Source organism: Salvia hispanica, chromosome 6 (genome assembly GCF_029641045.1).
Source record: "Salvia hispanica isolate PSC_SH4W2 chromosome 6, Shi_PSC_v1, whole genome shotgun sequence".
Classification (NCBI taxonomy): Eukaryota; Viridiplantae; Streptophyta; class Magnoliopsida; order Lamiales; family Lamiaceae; genus Salvia; species Salvia hispanica.
The window spans coordinates 38139909-38165060 of record NC_142697.1 but is presented as its reverse complement, the minus strand read 5'-3'; the positions used below and the strand labels follow the sequence as shown (position 1 = coordinate 38165060).

Below are 25152 nucleotides of genomic sequence, written 5' to 3'. Positions count from 1 at the left end.
TCAGATTCAATACACTATAAAAACTTAGAGGATAGTTTTGAAATTTCACACTATATAGTGGTAGTATATAGCATATCAAACATATGTTATTAAAGACAATAAATAATATACCTTCAATTCAAACACCATAAATAGAATTAGAAAACCAAGAAAAGCATTGTTACAAAATGATTGTGCTCTTATCTAATCTAAATGAAATATTAACTAGAATTCAAACAAACTCTTAATAACACATGTTTGATATGCTATATACTACCACATTATATGTGAAATTCCAAAACTATCATTTGACTTTTTATAGGGTATTGAATCTGAAGGCTATATTAGTAATATCAGTTAATTTAAGATTGATACTCCTTCGTCCCAAGGAAGATGACCCATTCCTTGGGCGACACGGGATTTTATGCAGTTATATTTTGTGTGGTAAGAGGAGAGAGTAAAGTAAGAGAGAGGGAATAAAGTAGAGATAAAGGTGTTTCCATTTTAAGTAATGGATCATTTTGATTGGGACAAACCAAAAAGTAAAGTGAGTCATCTTTAATGGGACGGAGGGAGTATTTTATTGCTATCACTGAATTTTTGTTGATAGTAAATACACCCTTTTCTTGCCCATTTACAACGGGCCCTTGCCTTATGAACGAGCCTCACAAAATATTTATATGACAATTCAAACACTAGATTGGGCAAGTAAATACCCTTTAGGCCATGTTTGTGTGATATCCCTAACCCGAAACTTACATTATTTTGCATATTGACATATTTTTATTTATCTTTGCAATTTATATTGTTAGTTGTCTAATCAATAATAAATATATATTGATACTTAAACATATATATAGTGTATATACGTATAGGGGAGCACTAGGGTGCCACCATAGTAAGAGTGACAATGTACCACTAATTACATTTGTTGGATCTCTATATAGACGCGTCAGATTGATTTGTAGAAATAGAGTCCGAATTGCATGTTACTGTATTAGATATTGCTTGCTAAGGGTATATTTGTCAATCCATATTAATTTGATTTTGAATCAGTTATGGACATCCACTAATTTAGGGAACGTATTTTTTGTAAATCAAATTCTAAATGAGAAGAGACTCTCTCTCTTCACTCATCCATTACACTCCATTCCACCCATGACGTCGATTTCGATACCAAAGGAAGACGCCAGGTTTGAAGATTAAAAGCAAATCTCCAACCGGATTCTCTGCAATTTCTCTTGAGTTTTGTAGGGTTTATAGGATTTTCACAATCACGCCTCTACTACTCTCATAAATCCTTATGTTCTTTCTGTTCTGATATATTTTCTTTCGATATCTGCGGTTTTTGGTGGAGTTTACAACGACCCCAATTTTCACTTCGTTGTTGAGGGTTTTATTGACATGGGTGGAGCATAGTTGCAAGTGTTTCTGCTCTAGTTCTGCCATGGAAAGAGTCCGCGGATTTCTAATATAATTTTGTCATTCAGTTGCCATGATTTTTAGGACGATTTCACCGTCACTGGGGCCTGGTTGTGCATCTTCATTCTGATTTTGGTGTTTTCATCCCTATGTTTTTTGTTGTGGCTTTTTAGTGTATGTTATAAAATGTTATAATTCCTTGCTTTTTCCTTGGTAATTGCTTGATAATACTAGAAGTGTTGCTTCTCTGTTTTGTTGTCGAAAGATTGGATGGCTATCTATTAACTACGTCATTTAGTTGGTGCTATTTTTAGGTCGATTTTTGCCATTGCTGGGACTTGGTCCTGCATCCCCATCCTGATTTTGATATTTTGGTTCCAATGTTTTCGGTTGTGGAATTTTGCAAATCTAAAAAATTGTTCAATCAATGTGAGTTGCTTGTATTTTGTTTGATAATTGCTTGCTTGGATAATTTCTTGATACTCATGTAAGTGTTGCTGCACTGAGTTTTGGGTCGATTTTGTTAGGTAGCTTGTTTTATGGTTGAAATCGCTTGCTTTGTGATACAACATTGCTTGCTTTTTCTTTCGTAATTGCTTGATAATCATGGAAGTGTTGCTGCTCTGATTTTTGGGTTGATTTTGTAAGGTAACTTATTTTATGCTTGAAATTGCTTGCTATATGATAAAAAAATTGCTTGTTTTTTCTTTCGTATTTGCTTGATAATCATGGAAGTATTGCTGCTCTGATTTTTGGGTCGATTTTGTTAGGTACCTTGTTTTATGGTTGAAATCGCTTGCTATATGATAAAACATTGCTTGCTTTTTCTTTCGTAATTGCTTGATAATCATGGAAGCGTTGCTGCTCTGATTTTTGGGTCGATTTTGTTAGGTAGCTTGTTTTATGCTTGAAATTGCTTGCTATATGATAAAAAATTGGTTGTTTTTTCTTTCGTAATTGCTTGATGATCATGGAAGTGTTGTTGCTCTGATTTTTGGGTCGATTTTGTTATGTAGCTTGTTTTATGGTTGAAATCGCTTGCTTTGTAATAAAACATTGCTTGCTTTTTCTTTCGCAATTGCTTGATAATCATGGAAGTGTTGCTGCTCTGATTTTTGGGTCGATTTTGTTAGATAGCTTATTTTATGCTTGAAATTGCTTGCTATAAGATAAAACATTGCTTGTTTTTTCTTTCGTAATTGCTTGATAATCATGCAAGTGTTGCTGCTCTGATTTTTGGGTCGATTTTGTTAGGTAGCTTATTTTATGCTTGAAATTGCTTGGTACATATGATTAAAAATTTCTTGATTTTTCTTTCGTAATTGCTTGATAATCATGGAAGTGTTGTTGCTCTGATTTTTGGGTCAATTTCGTTAGGTAGCTTATTTTATGCTTGAACATTACTGATTTTTTATTATGTTGGGTAATATACTATGTAATATAATGTAATAATATTTATTCTATGCAATGTAATATTTGAAAAATAAAATTATACACTGCACATGTTTATAATAAATTTCAATTGATTTTTGTTTTTTTGCAGGTTTATGGAAATCGAAGAATACGAGGATTTGTTGTGGATCAAATTTGTTACATTTTTATGTGATGGATGGAAATCAATGTATTTTTCTATTTCAATAATATTTCTATGTAATGTAAACTCTACAACAATTATTTCATGATTAATGCAATAACAAATTGTATATAATGCAGACTCTTTTATATTGTAATGCGTAATGCGTTGTACTGCACGTATTAAAAAAAATGTAAACTTCAAATATGAAGTACTTCATAAATCACATGTAAATATTATTTCATCATAAAGCAATACTCAACACAATACTATGCATAGTAGTCATATCCTGTACCACCATCACAGTGAATGAAATGTGGAATAAACAAAATAATATTATTATATAGTATGCAAATCTTAATTTAGTCACAAGCAAATTCTAAGACATTACGCTGCACTATGGTAGGCATATTGTATGCGCTAACAAAAAGTATGGAACAAAACACAATAATATGTGTGTAATATGCAAACCATAAGTAAAATGTAATATTCAATAAATAACGTTGCAATATTGTTATTAACAGAATAAGGTAACACTGCAATAATGTTTAAAATAATATCATGCATATGAAAAAATTATGGTTAAAGAAATAAAATAATATCATGCATATGAAAAAAATATGGGTAAAGAAATAAAGGAAATCAAATAGTCGACATTATAAGAGAAATAAATCTATAATTTTTACAAAATATAATGAACATGCCATAATATTAGGAAGAATAATAACTTACCTTATCTACCATACTCTTAATTGCTTGAATTTATGGAAGAATAAAACCGTCCAAATCAGATTTTGGTGGCATACCTTTAATACCCCTTCACGTCTAATCCCATATTTTTTTTTATATAATTATTATACCATGTGGCAGTTTATATATATCCACATCTCACCCAAAATCTAACGGCTCAGATTGGTGGCACAGTGGCACCCAAAATAGCGTTGTCATTTTAACATCTCCCTATACGGATATTACATGACTATTGAAAAGTATAAGTGTGTGTATGTGTAATAATGTGAATTTGCGTATGGAAATATAGTATTATTACACGTCAAAATGTGCATGGAAGTGACTAGTGTCCTAACTATTAAAAGCTATGGTTATATTTATACTTAATATATGAAATGTTTTTTTTAAGTAATCTCTACCTCACCACTAAATATATAAGTGACACGTAGCACTAGTACTTAGCTAAGAATATGCCATTTGGAGTTAAATTATCATTATTTACATGCATGAGTCGGCTATTGACCGACGTGAATGTTTATAAATTATTAATCATATTATGCATAAATATATATATAAAAAGAAAAAGAAAGAGATTTTTAGGAGAGTTTAGTGGAAGAAAAATAAAAAGAACGAGAAGGGGAAGAAAGCTTTCAGCAAATAGCATCACATGTTGTGGAACGAGAAGCAGAAACAAGTTCCCGACTAGATTAATTATTGTAAAGGTGTGTATAAATCATACTTCTAATTTTATATATTTTATGTGATTGATTGCTATGTGTTAAATTGGAGTGAATATTTGTATTATATGATGCGAGATTAAAATGATTATGTGTTATTTGATATTGACGATGGAATATGATATGGATATATGAGTGGTGCAATTGATATGTTTTTATATGGCATCCGAATTACTTGAATCATGGGATTAAAGTGGATATGTAACAATCTTGCCATGGGTCTGATATCAATAGTAATGAAAATAGACATATGGGTCATATTCAATCATAATGGACCTACGGCTCAAAGAAAATATGCAAAGAGGGGTCTTCGTGGAAATGTCAAATCAAAGAGGGGTCTTCGTGGAAATGTCAAAAATGCAAAGAGCGGCCTTCGTGGAAAGGTCAAATCAAAGAGGGGCCTTCGTGGAAAGGTCTAATAATTAAAAGGGACCTGCAGGTCGTATACAATGGAAATCTCGGGCAGGTACCAGGCTTGATCTGTCACAAAATAATAAAAAGCACGGAGAGGCATAAGAATATGAATATTAAATTTTTTATGATATTTATTACTTCTGGTGATATATGTTCGTGAAAGAATGTGTTTGATATTTGTGTGTGAAATTAAAGGTAAGGTTTATATGCACTGAGTTGTGGCTCATATAAACCACTATAATTTTTCAGGAATTAGATATCAGTGAAATTATTCGTTGACATGGGTCGTAGGAACTCCACATGTTATCAGGGTCAGCGGCTGACGCGTTTTGGCAACCTTCTCCTCCTCATCATTTTTGCATGTAGACAAATGTATAATATATAGAGTTGTGAGAGAGTCCCACTACAGTTTAGAATATTTTGCAATATGTACTTGATAAATATTGTTTTTTGAAATTATATAATATGTGTGTTTTATTTACTTGACGTGTAGATTATTTGTTTTAAATTTTGAATTTATTTACTATAAGTAGTTATCATACAAGGTTGGGTGTGACAGTTTGGTTGTCAGGATTCTGTCTGAGAAAGTAATCTGATTCCTTTAATTTTAAATTTCTGTGTTTGTTTTGGTTTTTAATCAAATTGGAAAAGTAATCAGAATTCGAGAACAGAGAAAGTTAGTACAACTTTCCAAGATTCTGAATCCTAACTATTCTTAGGTATTCTTTTTCCCAGTTTTAGGATTCTTACATATTTAATGCAATATAGTATAGTTTATTATTATTATTATTATTATTATTATTATTATTATTATTATTATTATTATTATTATTATTATTATTAATTATAATGTTTTAAAAATAATTTAGATTCATAAATTATACTAGTACTTAATTTCAGTATGATAAATAGCTACAATTAAAATTATCGTAATTATAACTATATTTTATAATATTTCATCATAGTAATTACTACCTACGTCCCCCAAATATTGGCACTTTTTGATCTGACACGGGTTTTAAAAAATGTAATGGTAAAAGCATCTCCAACACGACGGCGGGCGGACGTATTCCCGGGACGTCCGTCGCGACGGCGGGCGGACGTCCGCCATTGGGCAGACCGACGGACGTCGCCGGCGGACGCCGATGTGATTTTTTAATTTTTTTTTAAACTCTATATATACGGCTCGTTGCAAATCCTATATATACAGCTCGTTGCAAACTCTAAATATATGGCTCGTTGAAAACTCTATGTATACGATTTTTAAAAAAATTCTAACGCATGTATTATCATTGAAAATGAAGGACTAACATACAGCGAGACCTCGTCCTGCTAGCGGCAAACTATATAGATTAAACGCATATGTATGCTTTTTTAAAAATAAAATCATTGCATTTTCTCCATATTTGTGTCGAAATTTTAATTCCGTAAATTGTTTAATTCCATAAATTGTTTAATTTGGTAAATTTGTGAATTTTAATTATTGTGGAAGTCCGTCGGGATGTCCTTTGAGATGTCCGCCACTGTGCAGTGGGATGTCCTTATGACGTGGCAGTGCTGTGGGAAGTCCTTATGATGTGGCCTGAGATGTTTTTTGGAAAGTCCGTCGGGAAGGGCGATGGGACATCCGTCCCATTGGAGATGCTCTAAGTGAGTTGAAAAAGTTGGTTGGATATGGGTCCTACTTTAAAAGTATTAGTTTTGTAATAAAATGTGAGTATGAATAAGTTAGTGGAATATGGGGTCCATTGCCAAAAATGATAAGAAGTGAAGTGCGTCAAACTTTCAGGGACGGACCGAAATGGTGAACTATGTCAAACTTTCAGGGACAGAGGTAGTAATAATTTATTAAATAATTTAAATATAACTATATAATATTAATAATATAATGAATAATAACTATTATATTTTATAAATTAATAATTCATCAATAAAGTCGTATTGAAATTTTAAATAATAAAATTTATTCAATAATAATATACGTAAATATTATAATAATAATAATAATAATAATATTTATTATTTTAATAAATGAGTATAATACTCTATGTAACTATAGTTACAATTATATTATTATATATTATGATGGACAATCCATATTTAAACTATCCATCATAATAATAAATATAATAATATAATAATAATTATTATTTAGTAATAAAAAAGTAATAAATTTATTTTTAGTTTGGTGTTTAAATTTAAAATTATGATATTTTCCAAACACTGGAAAGTAAAGTTTCTAGGAATCATATTCCTAGGATTCATTTTTCCAGGAATCATTTTGCTTTTCAACTTTATTTTCCTGTCAACCAAACATGGCCTTAGGGCATCCGCAGCGCATCTCGCTGCGGTCCCTATCTCTTCTCGAAGAGATGAGCTGGCATCGAGACGGCGATGCGGCATGCATCTCGTCCCGAATAGACGAGCCAGCTCGTCGCGCATCGCCCGCGGAAGAGGCCGGCCTCGAGCTGGCTCGCCACGCGCGCGTGCCACGTGGCGCACGCTGGCACGCGGCGTGACGCCCACTCGCACCGGCGAGTGGGCGTCGTAATAATGAGGTCATAATTTGTTTTTTTTTTAATTCGATTTTTCAAAAAAATAAAAAACGGTAATTATGTATTTTTAATTTAGAGTATTTTAATTATATATTTTTAATTTTCTTTTAGATTTTAATTACTCCCTCTGTCCGCGAATAGGAGTTCCGTTTTTTCATTTTGGTCTGTTCGCGAATAAGAGTCCCGGTTCATAATTACCATAAATGGTAAAAAGACCCCACGTTCACCTAACTCATTTCACTCACATATCATTTAAAACTAATATATATATATATATAAGTGGGACCCCTATTCCACTAATTTTTTTTCACCCACTTTTCTTAAAATTTCTTAAATCCCGTGCCGGAAACAAATGGGACTCCTATTCGCAGACGGAGGGAGTATGTATTTTTTAATTTTTTAGGCCTTTAAATTGTACTCCCTTCGTCCCAGATAATCCGTCCCAGTTTTTCATTTCGGTCCGTCCCACATAATTTGCCCCATTTCATTTTTACCATTTTTGGTAGTGGACCCCATATTCCACTAACTCATTCCTACTCACATTTTATTATAAAACTAATGTATAAAAGTAGGACCTACATTCCACTAACTTTTTCAACCCAATTTTCATTGCAATTCTTAAAACCCGTGCCGGTCAAAGTGACCCGAATTATCTGGGACGGAGGGAGTACTTTTTATTTTATTTAATGAAGTGTGTTTTTATTAATTGAATTTGTTGGAAATAAAAATAAAAAATGAAATTGAATGAATAGTTAAGGGATGAGATGTTTAAGAGATGGAGGGATGCATATGCTGTCTCTTAGTTAAGAGATGGGCTGAAAAGTACAGTGAGACCCATGAATAGTGAAGAGATGAGACGGTTAAGAGATGGATAAGAGACAGGAATGCGGATGGCCTTAAATGTTCCTATCTACCGATTCAAACACACCCTTAGAATATTATGCATATATTTAATTATAAGAAAGCAATTACCATAGTATATACTGTATGTATGAATAATATGAATACATCACCATAAATCTTGATTTAATCCTAGATCGAGCATTAGAAAAAAAAATTCATACAATATGTTTAGTTTCCTGTCATCAGGCCCATATGTTTTTACTAAACTAATGCACCACAACAGTTATTGCATTTATTATATCATATTTCTTAGTTTAATTAAAATGTAATGGAATCAACGACGATAGAATTCAATTCAGTATGTCATTTCAAAAGTATTGGTTATTAATCGGTAATATATTTGAAAGGAGTATTAATTCACATTGTTATGTATCACATACAAACCATATGTTGTAAGATCACAAAACTTTGCAAGATCAAAACAAAGATGATAAATTAACTACGAACTATGCGAAGTGAAAGAATTTTTATGATGCAAGAAGAAGCTTCTGAAGCTCCAAATCAGCCTCAAATTTCTCCATATCATCTCTCCTCAAATTAACCCACGCCTCGATTCCATCTCCATTTCTTGTATCCATAAAAGTAACCAAATTTTTGTAAGCGAACCCAGCCGACCCAACCCAGACCGGTTTGCCCCACCCGAAATCCGCCTCATAAACCGGAAATCTACTCAAACTCGTGAAGCTGAAGCTAACCAGCTCTCCCTTATCGACTTGACCCATTTTCTCCTTCAACAAACCCAAATGCTCCCCCCCTTCCTTCAGCCGAGCCACGTAGCCGCCGTCCACGCCTTTAATGGCTTCCCGGACTCCCCTCAGCAGCTCCACGCCGCTGCCCCCAACCGCCGCCTTAGCTATCGCTAGCCGGCTTATGTTCCCGAAATGGTATTCGGGCAGGGGCGGGTCGGTCCGGGTCCGAAGGTTAATCGCGTGCTGAACCGTGTAGATCTTACCCGCCTCAGCTTTTAGACCGGTTGCAGATACGAACCGGGTCCATATAAAAGCCGATAGGGCTTCAACCCGAGTCGGCCGCCGCTGCCGCAAGTCGTTTCCGGCGCCGGCGTACCGTTCCCGGAGAATCTCGATTTTCTTCGCCGGAAATGTGAAAATTTTGGTGGCGAGCTCTTCCTTCATCATTCCGGAGGAGGGTTTGAAGCCGGAAATGTCTCGCGGCGGGAAATAGGCGGCTGCGTCGAATTTTGGGGGCGGAGCGCCGCCGCCGCCGCCTCTGAAGGCGGCGGCGGCCCAGGAATTGGCGAAGGAGAAGAAGGAGAGCGCGTCGGCGATTTTGTGGGAGATCAAGAGGCCGACAGCGACGCCGCCGCACCGTAAAAAGGTGGCTTGAGCGGCCATGCAGAGATCTAGGGATTGGTTGAGTGTGAAAGGGAGAAATTTGGTCATGTGTTTAGGGTTTGGATTGGTGATGACGTGTGAGAGGTCGCAGTTGGCTTCGGCCTCGGAGAAGGGGACGCCGGCGTCATTGCAGTTGACGTAGAGGTTGCCGACGAGGCGGCCGGCGAGGGGGTAGAAGGTGGAGAGGGTTTTGGATAGGGATTGTTTGAGGTGGTTTGATTTTTGGGAATTGGGGATTTTGGGGTTTGAAGAGTAGAAGTAGACGAGAGGCATGAAGAAGGGTGGAGCTAGTTGGTCTAGGAATGAGAGGTGGTGTTTTTCTAGTGATTTAGGAGTTAAAGTAGATGGCTTGATGGTCTCTGTGGAGATTATGTTTGTTTCAATCTCCATTTTTGGTGGGAAAATTGAAGTGATCAAGTGGTTTTGGTTTCTTTTCTCTCGAGACGAGGTGTAGATGACACTTATATAGGTGTTGCCGTGTGAGTGACGATTTCGTGACTGAAAATATGTACTCAATTATGTACGTGTGCATGAGAAAGGGATGGCAAAACAAAATTGGATAGTATTATTAATTTGTATTTATCATAGTTAAGATCTAGCTAGTTTATTGTAATCAAGTCAATGTAAGCAAGTTGGATCCATTTCCTACTACGCGGTATTGAATAATTGAACAATGCCCCCAAATTATTTGATATGATATGAAAATTAGATTGGATGTATGCATTTCTTTGTTGAATTGATGGAAAACCCACGATCGGAAAATTTAGTTTTTTCCAAGTGCAATTAATTTCACTACAATTCTTTAATTGTGTACGTCCACTACAACATTTTCATGTTTTTATGAAAAATATAGTTTTCGTGATAAATTATGGAATAGTTGCATGAAAAGCTATAAAGGTTGGCTAGGTTTCACAAGGGTGTGAATGCATGGACGTCGGTGCTTCTCTTTATATATATTACGACGGTGATGTGTGTTTTATCAAATTTCAAAATGGAAAGTATGAATAGATTGGAATATATGTGATGTAAGGCTTTGAATTTTCACTACTGCTAGCTGCAAATCACACACTACAGAGTATAGACTATAGAGTATAGTATAGCAAATTAATTATTATATCCTTTCAACACTGCTTCAACCTTTCCAGCCTAAATAAAGAACTATATCAGCCGTAGATAACTATTTTGGTTCTATTTGATTGTTAAACCCTTTTATTTTTTTGAGTGACAAACTGACAAGAAACCACCCTAGATAAAATTATCTTTTTTTCTAATTGAGAAAACGAAAGAAATGCTGCTTTGAGATTTTTTAATATATACCATGGACTTTATTTAATTAAATAGTAATTTAATTAGAGGGATTCGAATTTAATTATGATCACCAGCCTCGAATCTTTCAGATTTTTATTTTTGAGATGGAGGAAGTTTTTTCTCTCCTAAATGGAGAAAGGCATATATAGGTTAAAAAATTAATTTCCAATATTTTGTTATGATGTGGAAGTAAAAGTTATACTAGTAAGTTAGAAAGTTGTGTAAGTGGATAAAAAAATGAATATTTTATTAAAAAATTGATTGAGGTTGGGTTAGGTGAGGAGGGTTATATATAGATGAAGATAATTTTAAAGGAGAAAAGACATATATAGGTTAAATAAATTAATTTCCAATATTTTCTTCCCTTTGGAAATCGGAAACCATGATCTAGACATTTGGAAGGTATATATCATAGTGCAACATCACATTCATAATAGTAGTGTTGCATATATTAGATCAAAAAATAGTGTGGCATATATATTAACATTTTCTTACCGTATCCGGCCGTTATCCCAATAGTGCGGTTTGGTGTTTCCACTTTCCATTAATTAGTGTATTCATTCAAATAAAACTTGCAACTTGCAATTTACAACTCCCCTAAGTTTGAATTCCTTCCAACTGTATATTTTTATATAGGAGTATTTCTAGGGATGTCAATCGGGCCGGCCCATCGGATTTCGGGCCAATCCTACTCGGGTTGCGGGTCAATCGGGTGCGGGCTTGTCGGGTGGTGATTTCTTTCGGATTGTAAAAGTTCGGCCCTAACCCTAAAAGCTCGAGTTTCGGGCTAGCCCGACGGGTTAATCGGGTTGCTACCGATAAGGTTAAGGCCCGAACAATCCAATAAATCATGATGAAAATTAGTTATATTATAAAATATAAAATATTTAATTATGATAAATTTGATATATATGCTTAAACTCAATCATAAAATACTAATATTTGTGACATTTCGTGAAATTTTAATGCATGTTAAAAATTTAAATATTCTTTTAGTGAGATTAATTTATTTAACAATTATTATATTAATTAAAATTTAATATATAATTTATATATTTACCATAAAATTGAAAGTTATCTTTTTTTAGTTATCTATGTCATAGAATTTGTCAATGAAGTGTCGAATTAGGAGTAAAAAATTGAAAAATATAAATTTTACCGGGTTATCGGGCTAGCCCATCGGGTTTTCGGGTCTGGCCCTAACGGGTTGCGGGTTAATCGGGTGCGGGCTTATCGGGTTTTATTTTTATCGGGCTAGAAATTTCCGACCCTAACCCTATAAATTTAGCGGGCTATTCGGACCAGCCCACGGGTTGCGGGCTACATTGACATCCCTAAGTATTTCATTAAAATGTATGAATAAGAGTTTAATCTAAATATGAATTGATTTTAATACAATCAAATCCTGATCATGAGATTTGTCAATCTAATGCTAAAATATTATGCATTTTCTACTAATGTTATTATTAGTTACTCCATGTTTAGGTTATTTTTTAAAAAATCGAATTTGAGGTACTTTTTATATCATTTTAAGTAACTCTTTTAGAATAATTAATCTAAAAATAAATTAACAATGACCTCCGTTATACCTAAAATTGACCTCAATATTTTTAGATTTATGTTATACAATAAGATTGAATTTTTACATATATGACAAATCTGTATAAATATATATATATATATATATATAAATATATATATATATATATATATATATATAGAGTTGTGATCAATGTCGAAGCAATTTTAAAGACCGAACTAGAGACTAAATCTGGGCCATTAGATCTAATTTTTTTGATGAGATGTGCTGCTGTGAAAATTTTTTCGGCTTCATTACAAGCCCATTTTACTTCATTGTATAGGTTCATTACTTCATTCTGTACGTAATACCTTGAAACTATAACATGTTTTTACTTGCTTCCAGTAGGTTTTGAAATGATTCAACATATGCTTCATTCAAATTCATTGACGTGGGTTTTTGCTTAATTAACATTTAAAAATGCAATTTATTCAAGTGAGTTTATTACTTCATTCAGAAACGTTATTACTTCATTGGATAAGATTTTTACTTCATTCCAGTAGGACTTCAAATGCTTCTACATATACTTCATTCCAATAATTTATTACATTATTCCATGTGTTTATTAAACCATATTAGCACCATGGCAGTGGCGATAGATATTGTAGAGAGAAAGAACGGCACGCGACGGCGAAACCACATTTACGTACTGGAATGAAGTAAAAACCTACTGGAATGAAGTAAAAACCTACTAGAATGAAGTAAAAACCTACTAGAATGAAGTAATATATTCTGGAACGAAGTTAAATTTTCGTAACATGTTAGTATGACTTATTTACCTTCGGATGAATTAAAATAGGCTCGTGATGAAGGCGAAAATAATTTATAAATTTATGTATCTTATCCATAAAAAACTAGATCTAAAAGCCCTAATTTGATAGGGTTCGGTGGTTCGGTCTTTAAGAGTGGATTTGTGGATAATGGGACTCTCTCTCTCTCTCTCTATATATATATATATAGGGGTGCGTTAGGCTCCTTTGCACCCTAAGTATCCTATTTCCTTCTTAATCTCAGCCCTTGGATCCTTGAATTGGATGGTTGTGATCAATGCATTATTAGTCTATAATGTTGCATTATTAGCCGTTGTGCATTATTAGAATGAAAATGTGCATTATTAGTCTATAATGTTGCATTATTAGCCGCTGTGCATTATTAGAATGAAAATGTGCATTATTAAATGACACGTGGCATTAATCTAACCGTCAGATGACAAAATCGTGGGGCTAGGATTAAGAAGGAAAAATGACAAAAGATATGAAAAGGATTTGAATACATCCCTATATAGGGGAGTGTTATATTGCTAACTCAATGCTTAATTGCTAACTACAACTCAATAATAGCCATTAGATATTCAAATTAAAGGCCTAGATCATTAACCACAAAATATCAATACGATCAACAAAAAACGTCAATAAGGCTATAGGATTAATTCCAATAAAAATCAATAGGGGTATTAATGTCAAGTTAGTTATAACTAACTTTTAAAAGAAATCTCAAAACTTTAAATTCATATAACATATATCAAATTAAAGATAGTTTTATAAGGATTCCAACGATATACTACATGCATATGTTCCGACGTCAAAATTTGAAATTTTTTTTTTAGAATTTTCGTATTTTTCGTACACAGGCTAATGTCAATACAGCTAAGATAATATGTCAATATAAAGCATATACAATGTCAATCCTAAATTTGTGTTGACATTCTCAAAGCATTGTGTTGATATTTTCAAAACACTATATTGACATTTTCATCCAAAACCCTAATTTGGCGTTTTTTTTTTAATTTTTTTCGATTTAATTAATAAAAACGAAAATTACACGTGCCAAATTGTAGACCACACGTTTTTTAAAATCATATAACCTTAAATTAATTGTAGTTAGCAATTAAATGATGAGTTAGCAATTGATCACTCACCTCCATATATATATATATATATATATATATATATATATATATATATTTATCCTGACAGCGATGATTGACAATAAGTCAACAAATTAGGTAGCACACGCAAGGATGAAGCTTATTTTCATTATAATTTGTCAATATGGTGTACTAGTAGTTTAATCCACAAGTCACGCGGTTTTTCCTTAGTTGCATTTTCATACTACAAACTAATTTATTTATAATTAGCATTAACATCTACGAAAGTCAGCCTCACAAATATATAAATAATTAATTGACAAAAAAATTAAATAAAATAGCAAATCGGAACATTATTTCATATATGGAAAGAGTATGTTCACTTATACTATCTTCGTCCACAAAATTCAGACTAACTTTACCAATATTTTGGGTTGTCCATCAAAATTAGAGTAATTCTAAATATGAGAAGTTTTAAACAAATATACTCCTATTAACCTTACAAGTTACATATCATTCTAAATGTAGACCCCACAATTCACTAACACTAGTTTCATCATCTTTTATCTCGCTCTCTCTTATTTTACCAATTGCGCATTAAAATCCGCCATTTATAACTTTGTTTAATTTTTTGTAGACGGAGGTAGTAATAATATACTCCCTCTGTTCCGCAGTCGTGGAGACATTTTGCCGTTGCGATACGTTTCACAATAGTAGAGTCATTTCTCTTTTTAGTAAAAGTCAACGCATTTTCTTTATCTTGCTTTTTACTCTCTCTTACTTTCATCTATCTCTATATTTTTACATTTTTCTTCTTTTATTTAACTCAATTGACACAATTTTTTTAAATAGCATTCCCAAAATTACAAACTAATAAAAAAAAGTTAGAATAAGCTACTTAAAACTTTTAAAAGAAAAATAATTATAACGATTCGTGGGACTGGGCCAACCCATGTCATGCTGAATTGAGCCAACCTAGCTAGTTGATAATTCTAACTACACATTACACTAACGATGTGAGTTTCATTATTCACTAGTTGTACTTTAATTATTTTTTCCTTTATTTTTAATACTTATCAATTCATTTGTGTCGTCTCAAAATCTCCTTTTAAGAAAAAAAAAGTAATTTAAAATAAAGTTTATATTGTATTATTCCTTCCATTCTATAAAAATAAGAACACTTTCCTTTTCCGTTCGTTCCATAAAAATATCATATTTTTATTTATGGAAAGTTCTCCCAAACTCATTATCCATATACTATATTAATTTATTTACAACTTAGACCACCAGAGTCCACCATTAAACACAAATAATGACGTGGTCTCACTATGCACTAACATTATTTTAACAATCGTTTTCCGCATCTCTCTTACGGTATCAATTATGCATTAATTCTCATGCCGTTCTAAATGTTTTTTTTTGGACGGAAGACGTAATATTTTTTTTTCATTAAATTTTATTTGTTAGAAATAATGGAATATAAAATTCCCAAGCCGTTACAGGCGGTACTCTAACTATTACAATCGAAGGAAGATAATAACAATAAATGGAATGAAAACTACAACGGAAATAATAAAACAAACCGAACTATAAGTCGAGTCGAGGGAAGCCCTCTTTCCGCAAGACAAATTACGCCCCGGCTAGTGCTCACGGAATGGCGTATTGTCCCCAAAGATAAAACGACTTCCTCCTAGCGTGTAGAAGCACCTCAAACCCGCTGGGCACCGGCGAACTTGATGGAGTTCCGAGAATCAAACTATGCAATGCTACTATGATGTAGAGAACTAGAGAGAAGAGAGAATGCTTTTTGTTGTTGTATTCTCCACTCCAAGATCAAGCCTATTTATACGCTAGAGAAAGCACTTGAAAGGCCTTGCAATCAAGATTATCTCTTAATGCGTTTGGGGGTTACCTAAGATGAAAGGCCATAGGTCTTGGCCACCTCAAAGGTCTCCCACATTTTTCACATATTTTTTCCACAATCCCCCACATTGGTTAGAGCACTGCAAGCTCAAACCAACACAAGACGTGTATGCATGCATGCAGACTCTTCGCTCAATTCTCGAGAAACAATATTACATTTGGAATAGTAGCTTGGGGCTTTGAACTTTCCATAGTCAACACTATCGGGCAATACCGGCGGCCTGGTGGACGTGATGCCTTGAACCATTCCTCCTTGGTGTATACCGAGACAATAATAGTGACACAATACTATTTACAAACTCATCAATTCTCACGTTTGTGTCCTTTACTGGCCATGGAACACCACTTTGGATTCATAAGTGATTCACATGTTGAAGCGGCCCACACTTCTTCACTTACATAGGTGATTCTTTTCCAGGTATCCTGCAATACCCACCTCCTCGAGGCTTCTAAGAATCATTAAAAGTCAAAACTTAGCCTCTTACCACATGCAGGTTACAACACTCGATGCTTTCAAAAGAATGAACGAAGATAAAATATCTTCCGAGTGTTACAACTAGAGTCATATAGCTTTGTTTTCCCATTGAACCAAGCCCATGGGATCTCCAATCGTATGGTTGGGTTACCACTATAATCATCTTTTAAAATGTGGTTTTCAGTCCCATTCCTTTTAGCAATTTATACATTTGATCACGGTTTAAACTTTTCGTTAACGGATCCGCTAAGTTATCCACTGACCTTACATAGTCAACTGCGATAACACAACTTGTGATCAACTGCCTCACGGTATTATGTCACCGACGAATGTGTCGAGACTTACCATTGTATAAGCCACTATGTGTTCTCCCTATAGCCGCTTGGCTATCACAGTGTATCACTACTGTCGGCACTGGCTTCTTCCAACATGGAATATCTTCTAGGAAGTTTCTAAGCCACTCGGCTTCTTCCCCTGCTTTGTCTAAAGCGATAAACTCAGATTCCATGGTCGATCTAGCTATACATGTCTGTTTTGTTGACTTCCACGAAACAGTTCCACCCCACACAGTGAACACATACCCACTCGTTGAAAACGAGTCTTTTGAATCAGAGATCTAATTTGCATCACAGTACCCTTCAAGTACTTGGGGATAGTTTGTGTATTGCAGCTCAAAGTTAAGAGTATACTTCATGTATCTCAAAACCCTACGCAGAGCTTTCCAATGTTTCGTGCTTGGGTTGCTCGCATATCGGCTCAGCTTATTCACCGTACATACAAGATCTGGTCGTGTGCAGTTTGTGATAAACATCAAACTCCCTATGATCCTTGCATATTCTTTTTGAGCTACAGGCTCTCCCGTGTGCTTACTCAAATGCACATTGAGTTCCAATGGAGTCTTAGCTGGCTTACAATTAAAGGAGTGAAACTTCTTAAGCACTTTCTCAATGTAATGAGATTGTGTCAAAGCTATTCTCTCAGGATTCCTTTTAATCTTGATTCCGAGAATCACATCAGCTAGATCCATATCTTTCATGTCGAAATTTCTCTTCAACATATTTTTGGTCTCGTTGATAATGACACTATTGCTGCCCATAATCAACATATCATCCACATAAAGACACACAATAACGAACCCATTATTTTTGTTCTTAATGTAAACACACTTATCACACTCGTTGATAGTGAACCCATTTGACAACATCACACTAGCTTGTTTTAATCCATATAGAGACCTCACTAGCTTGCATACCTTCCTTTCTCGGCCAGGTACTACAAACCCTCCAGGTTGCTCCATATACATTTCTTCCTCTAATTCACCATTCAGAAATGCAGTTTTCACATCCATTTGGTGAATTTCAAGATTGTGCAAAGCAGCAATTGCAAGAAGCACCCGAATAGAAGTGATTCTCGTAACGGGTGAATACGTGTCGAAGAAGTCATATCCTTTTTGCTGCTTAAAGCCTTTTACAACTAGGCGAGCTTTGTACTTTTCAATAGTACCATCAGTTTTATATTTCCTTCTCAGGATCCACTTGCACCCTAAGGTCTTACAACCTTCTGGAAACTCTACTAACACCCATGTGTTATTTCTCATAATTGATTCAATTTCACTATTGATTGCTGCTTGCCAGAATGGCGCATCTGGGCCAGACAGCGCTTCCGCCAACTACTTTGGTTCATCATCCAACATAAAGGTTATGAAGTCGGGACCAAAAGTCTTAGCAATTTTAACTCTTTCACCACGCCTTGGTTCTACATCCTCAAGACTTGACCTCGTCCTTTTTGGAGGATTGGAATTAGTGGATTCATCCATCATTCTTTCACTAGAACGATCCTCCTGCCTCTTGCAAGGGAAAAACATTCTCAAAGAATATTGCATTCCTTGACTCTATCGTTGATCCTTCAGCCACGCCAGGCACAACTGACTTATGGACTAGGAAATGATATGCACTACTATTAAGTGCATGACCAATAAAGATACAATCGACTGTTTTAGGGCCAATAGCAACTTGTTTCGGACGCGGCACTTCTACCTTTGCTAAACACCCCCACACTTTGAGGTATGAATACGAAGGTTTCTTTCCTTTCCACAACTCATAGGGAGTCACATCCCTATTTTTAAGTGGAATCTTGTTCAAGATATGATTCGCCGTTAACACAGCCTCCCCCCACATGTTCTGGGAAAAACCTGAACTAATCAACATAGCATTCATCATCTCTTTAAGTGTTCGATTTTTGCGTTCAGCAACACTATTCGATTGAGGAGAATATGGAGCCGTGGTTTGGTGAATTATACCACTTGCATGACATAATTCTGCAAACGGCGCCACATATTCACCACCTCTATCACTTCGAACACACTTAATTCGACAATTAAGTTGATTTTCGGCTTCATTTTTGAAGTCTTTAAATGCTTCAATTGCCTCATCTTTACTTCTTAATAAGTAAAGGTAACAATACCTTGTGCAATCATCTATAAATGTGATGAAATACTTTTTACCACCTCTTGTTTGCACAAATTTCAAATCACATACGTTTGTATGGATCAACTCAAGAGGTTTTGTGCTCCGCTCTACCGAATGGAACGACAACTTAGCCATTTTGGCTTCAACACACACTTCACATCTTTCTTGTGTGTTAAACTTATCAACTTTTAGTAAATTAAGATTTACTAATCTTTTTATAGCATTTAGATTTACATGTCCCAATCTATTATGCCATAAATCAGAGCTCTCAAGCAAATAAGAGGATGTGTCATCTTCCTTATTGCATATTCCTTTTCCACGGTGAATGACGGTAACATTCAGCTCAAAAAGCCCATTCACTAGGTGGCCTTCACCTATGAATTTTTCATTCTAGGTCAATATAACCTTTTCACACTCAAATTCTAGTGAATATCCATGATTTACTAGAAGTGAGTCTGACACCAAATTATTTCGGATGTCTGGGACATGCAGCACATCCTTAAGGGTAAGAACCTTTCCAGATCCTAGTTTTAGGAACACATTACCCACACCAACTACCTCAGAAGAGGCTTGGTTTGCCATGCGTACTTTTCCAACAGATTTGTAAGTAGAAAAAACGTTTCTCTCGGAACACACATGACATGTGGCACCCGTATCAACAAACCATTCATTTGGATTATTACCATGGTCCACGTCGGAGACCATTGCGACCACCTCGTGATCTTTGTTGTTTATAACAATACGTTCAAATAATTTGCACAATATTGTCTCCAACAATAAGTACACAATTATATTGAACCATATGTGCATTGGTATATTCAACACCACGTGCATCCCAATTATTACTACCAAGTCTAAATTGGTCTTGCTTGTCAAATGACAAACGATAAACACATTTCTCAAGAAAAAAGATCTCAAGGAATTAACCACTTCAGTGCGCATCGACATTGCGACTGTTCGTTTCTTCATTCCAGCTTTGGAGCTCACGTTTCCTCCAACTTCGATTGGTATAACCCTGTCTTAGAAGAGTACACTAATTTGTCTTGTGATTGTTAGAAATAATGGGATATAAAATTCCCAAGCCGTTACAGGCGGTACTCTAACTATTACAATCGAAGGAAGATAATAACAATAAATGGAATGAAAATTACAACGGAAATAATAAAACAAACCGAACTATAAGTCGAGTCGAGGGAAGCCCTCTTTCCGCAAGACAAATTACGCCCCGGCTAGTGCTCACGGAATGACATATTGTCCCCAAAGATAAAATGACTTCCTCTTAGCGTGTAGAAGCACCTCAAACCCGTTGGTTACCGGCGAACTTGATGGAGTTCTGAGAATCGAACTATGCAATGATACTATGACGTAGAGAACTAGAGAGAAGAGAGAATGCTTTTTGTTGTTGTATTCTCCACTCCAAGATCAAGCCTATTTATAGGCTAGAGAAAGCACTTGAAAGGCCTTGCAATCAAGATTATCTCTTAATGCGTTTGGGGGTTACCTAAGATGAAAGGCCTGTTGGAGAACCTTGTGAGAAGCCAAGTGATAGTCAAGCAAACTCTACATGTCGCATTGAAGAAGTAAGTGCACGAGAGAAGTCTGATGGTGATTGTACACAATCACAACTCAAACCAAAGCCTGTTGCAGATTCAACAGCCAAGTCAGGGGACCACTCACGTACTTGGAGAGACGTGGTGATCAATGGGACCTCGAAGAAGGTAGTATAGCATATTCTGTTATGCTTAGTTTTAATTAATGGGAGATTATGATGTAGTACAAAGATTAGAAGTAGTTCTAGATTGTTCTGAGGTAGACTATATATATGTTGGAACTTTGTAACATTTGTTTGACCACGAATGAAATACTATCTTCTCCCAATTGCTATTCATGGCATGTTTCTGCTTTACTTTCCTCTTCTTGAATTCATATGAATGCTTTCATGGTATCCGAGCAGGATCCTTTTGACCCTGTCTCTCCTACCTAGTCTAGCCTATCTAGCTTTTTTTGTTTTTATTACATAAAATGGCAGAATCAAGTGATTCACATGCCAATGTCATTCCTCAGTTTGCAGCATTACCCATATTTTCACAATTACCCCCTATCTCTGTGAAGTTAACAGATGTAAATTTTCTCATGTGGCAGTAGCAAGTAGATGTTGCTGTGTACGGCTATGGCCTAGAGGGTTTTCTTACTGGGGAAATAAATCCCCCACCTCAAATGGTTCCAGATCCAGACGAAGGGTCCATGGTGATGAATCCAGCTTTTGTAGCTTGGCAAAGACAAGATAGGAGAGTAGCAGGATGGCTTCTTTCCTCACTTTCTGAAAGAGCTCTTACTCTTGTTGTAGGGCTCAGATCTTCCAGAGATATATGGAGGGCTCTAGAGACCAACTTCGCCAGCCGCTCAACTGCCAAAGTTATGCAGTACAGACAACAATTGCAAAATCTGAAGAAAGATGCTCTCACAATGAGTGAATATTTGAGTAAGATGAGAACATATTTTGATTTGCTTGGCTCAGTTGGTTGCAGAATATCTGATGGAGAACAGGTCTTGTACATCTTGGGAGGATTGGGTCAAGAATATGACCCTGCAGTGTGTGATGTTACTTCAAGAACAGATTCATGGAGTATTGGGGATGTCTTTTCTTTTCTGCTAAGTTTTGAGTCTAGAATGGAGACAACTAGGGCTCACTCAACCAACACTGAAGGCTCCCAACCAGTTTTAAACTTGGTCCAACAGTCAGGACAGAAAAGAGATGGTCCTCCTTATAACAACAAGTTTGATTCTGGAGGGGACAGAGGAGGTTTCAGAAACCAAAGAGGTGGACGAGGCAGAGGTTTTGGAAGAGGTGCAAGCAAAATTATTTGTCAATTGTGTGAAAAGCCGGGCCATTCTACTGCCAAGTGTTAGCACAGATTTGAACAAAATTACACACCACCACAGGTCCAGTTCAGAGGCAATGCACCACCTCCTCAACAACACCAGAGCTACTTTAATCCTTCAGCTCATCTTGTGCAGTCAGTCCCAAGGTCTCCATCGAGCTTATTCTCTGTTGGAAATCAATCTGAGTTCAACTATGATTCGAGTGCATCAACAAGCTGTTGGTATCCGGATTCAGATGCCACTCATCATGTATCAAATGATCTGAGCAACCTCAATATCAGCTCAGAATATAATGGAGGTAAAAACTTACTGCTTGGTAATGGAGCTGCTGTCTCAATTGCAAATATTGGTGAAACTTCCTTTAATTCTCACTCAAGTAGCTTTTCTAGGAAACTCCATCTCAAAAATCTTTTGCATGTTCCTAACATTACCAAGAATCTTCTTAGTTTCTCACAATTTGCCAAAGATAACTTAGTGTTTTTTTAGATTCATCCTAACTTTTGTTTTGTTAAGGATCTGGGAACCAGGGAAATCGTGCTCAAGGGAACACTTGAGAAAGGATTGTATCATTTTCTTCTAGATCATTCCTCAATCAAGAGAAGCTCCAGCTCCAAACCTCCTTCCAGCCAAGAAAATCCAACGGTTCACTCCATCTGCATAGACAACTCTAAATCTAGCAGTAGTTCAGAAAATAATTCTAGTCTAAATATAGCCTTGTGGCATAGTAGACTTGGACATCCTACTCTAGATGTTGTTAAGAATGCATTGGACAGTGGTAAAATTCCTTTCACTTCAATGAAAAATCCTTCTCTGTGTCATTCTTGTTGCGTTTCTAAAGCCCATAAACTCTCTTATTCTCTTTCCAATGCAGTACACAATTCACCACTTGAGCTAATTCACAGTGACTTATGGGGACCTTCACCAATCATATCCAGAAATGGTTTCTTGTATTATGTGTCTTTTGTTGATCACTTTTCAAGATTCACATGGATATACCTTTTAAAGCACAAGAGTGATGTATGTATTGTCTTTAAGCAATTTAAAGCTTTGACTGAGAACCTTTTCAATTCCAAAATTAAAACTCTACAGTCTGATTGGGGAGGTGAGTTTCAAGGTCTGACTTCCTTTTTGAAGGAGAATGGTATAGCCCATAGAGTGTCATGTCCTTATACTCCACAACAAAATGGCCTTGCCGAAAGAAAACATAGGCACATCATTGAGACTGGTTTAACTCTTTTAGCACAGTCGTTTCTACCTCATAAGTTCTGGGATGATGCCTTTGTGACTGCAGTTCACCTTATAAACCGCATGCCTTCAAAAACCATAAATAATCTGTGTCCTTATGAGAAATTGTACTCAGAGAAGCCAGACTACAATTCTCTTCGAGTTTTTGGGTGTCTCTGTTACCTTTTGACTAGGCCCTATAATAAGCATAAGTTGCAATTTAGATCAGTCAAAGCCACCTTTCTTGGATATAGTACATCTCACAAAGGCTATAAAGCCCTTCTCCCTGATGGTAAAGTCATTGTCACTAGGGATATCATATTTGATGAAACAATCTTTCCTCATCAGTCAGTCGGTTATGCTCAAAATAAGCAACCATCTTTCTCTTCTCCAGCTCAATTCCAACCTGTCTTTGTCTCACATACTCCACCTCCACCTCCACCTCCAGCTCCTTCCCCTCAAGATACACACACTCCTTCATCACCTTTCACACCAAATACTTCATCTAATCAACCATCAGATTCATCTCAACACACTTCAGCTTCAGCTAGAGCCTCACTCTCTAATTCTCAATCTCACTCTGCACCACCTTCATCTCACTCTGCTGATCAGCCTCCTCAAATACTTCCACCTGCTCAGACCTCTCAATCCACTCATCACATGACCACAAGATCAAAGCTTGGTGTCTTCAAGCCCAGAATCTTCTCTCTGACCATTTCACCATATTTGCTACCAAAGTCAGCTCTTGAAGCTTTGCTCATTCCTATTTGGAGAGCAGCCATGTTGGCTGAATTCATCGCCCTTCTCAAAAATTGAACATGGATTTTAACTACTCTTCCACCTGGAAAAAACCTCATAGGCTGCACTTGGATTTTTAAACTGAAGTTTCACATTTCTGGTGCCATTGCTCGACATAAAGCAAGGCTGGTAGCTCAAGGATTCTCACAACAACCGGGTTTTGATTTTAATGAAACTTTTAGCCTGGTTGGCAAACCTACAACCATCAGGGTAATTCTGAGTCTGGCAGTATCTAATGGTTGGACAGTCACTCACTTGGATGTGAACAATGCATTTTTGAATGGTCAACTAGAAGAAGATATCTACATGAAACAACCTTTGGGATTTGAGCAAGGAGGTCCTCACCTGGTTTGTAAACTGAACAAAGCCATCTATGGCCTTAAACAGGCTTCCAGAGCTTGGTTCTTCACTGTCTATTAAGTGCTTCTTTCTCTTGGATTTTCTCAATCACGTGCAGATGCTTCTATGTTTTCCAGACAGGGGGGAGATGAAGTCGTATATCTACTGATATATGTAGATGATATGCTTATCACAGGTAATTCCTCCACTGCTATCCAGGATATCATTTCTCAATTAAATTCCCATTTTTCTTTAAAAGATCTTGGGGAGGTGAGCTTGTTCTTGGGAGTGGAAGTGATTAAAACTGCTGACAATGGACTACATCTGTGTCAATCGAACTACATCAAAGATCTTCTAAAGAAAGTAAACATGACAGGAGCAAAAGGCTGCCCAACTCCCATGGTTTCTAGCTGTGAGTTGAGTAAAAATGTAGGTGAACCCGTTTTTGATCCCAAGTTGTATAGAAGTGTTGTTGGGGCATTGCAATATGCGACTATCACTCGGCCTGACATAAATTTTGCCGTGAACAAAGTCAGCCAGTACATGTCTTCACCGTTGGACACTCACTGGAAGGCTGTTAAAAGGATACTGAGATATCTTTCAGGAACTTTGGACTTTGGAATC

The 25152-nt window shown here is 35.8% G+C and overlaps 1 protein-coding gene and 1 long non-coding RNA gene across 2 annotated transcripts; one reads left to right on the top strand and one right to left on the bottom strand.

Annotated features, from left to right (window-relative positions):
* Positions 1–4283: 4283 nt before the first annotated feature.
* LOC125208323 (uncharacterized) lies at positions 4284–5340 on the top strand. Its single transcript, XR_007174093.2, has 2 exons — positions 4284–4425; positions 5104–5340. It is a non-coding gene; the product is annotated as an uncharacterized LOC125208323 (long non-coding RNA).
* A 3298-nt stretch (positions 5341–8638) lies between these two features.
* LOC125207980 (stemmadenine O-acetyltransferase-like) lies at positions 8639–10163 on the bottom strand. The gene has a single exon (XM_048107510.2). The coding sequence runs from the start codon at positions 10052–10054 to the stop codon at positions 8780–8782; it is 1275 nt and encodes a 424-aa protein (XP_047963467.1). The 5' UTR covers positions 10055–10163; the 3' UTR covers positions 8639–8779.
* Positions 10164–25152: the final 14989 nt, after the last annotated feature.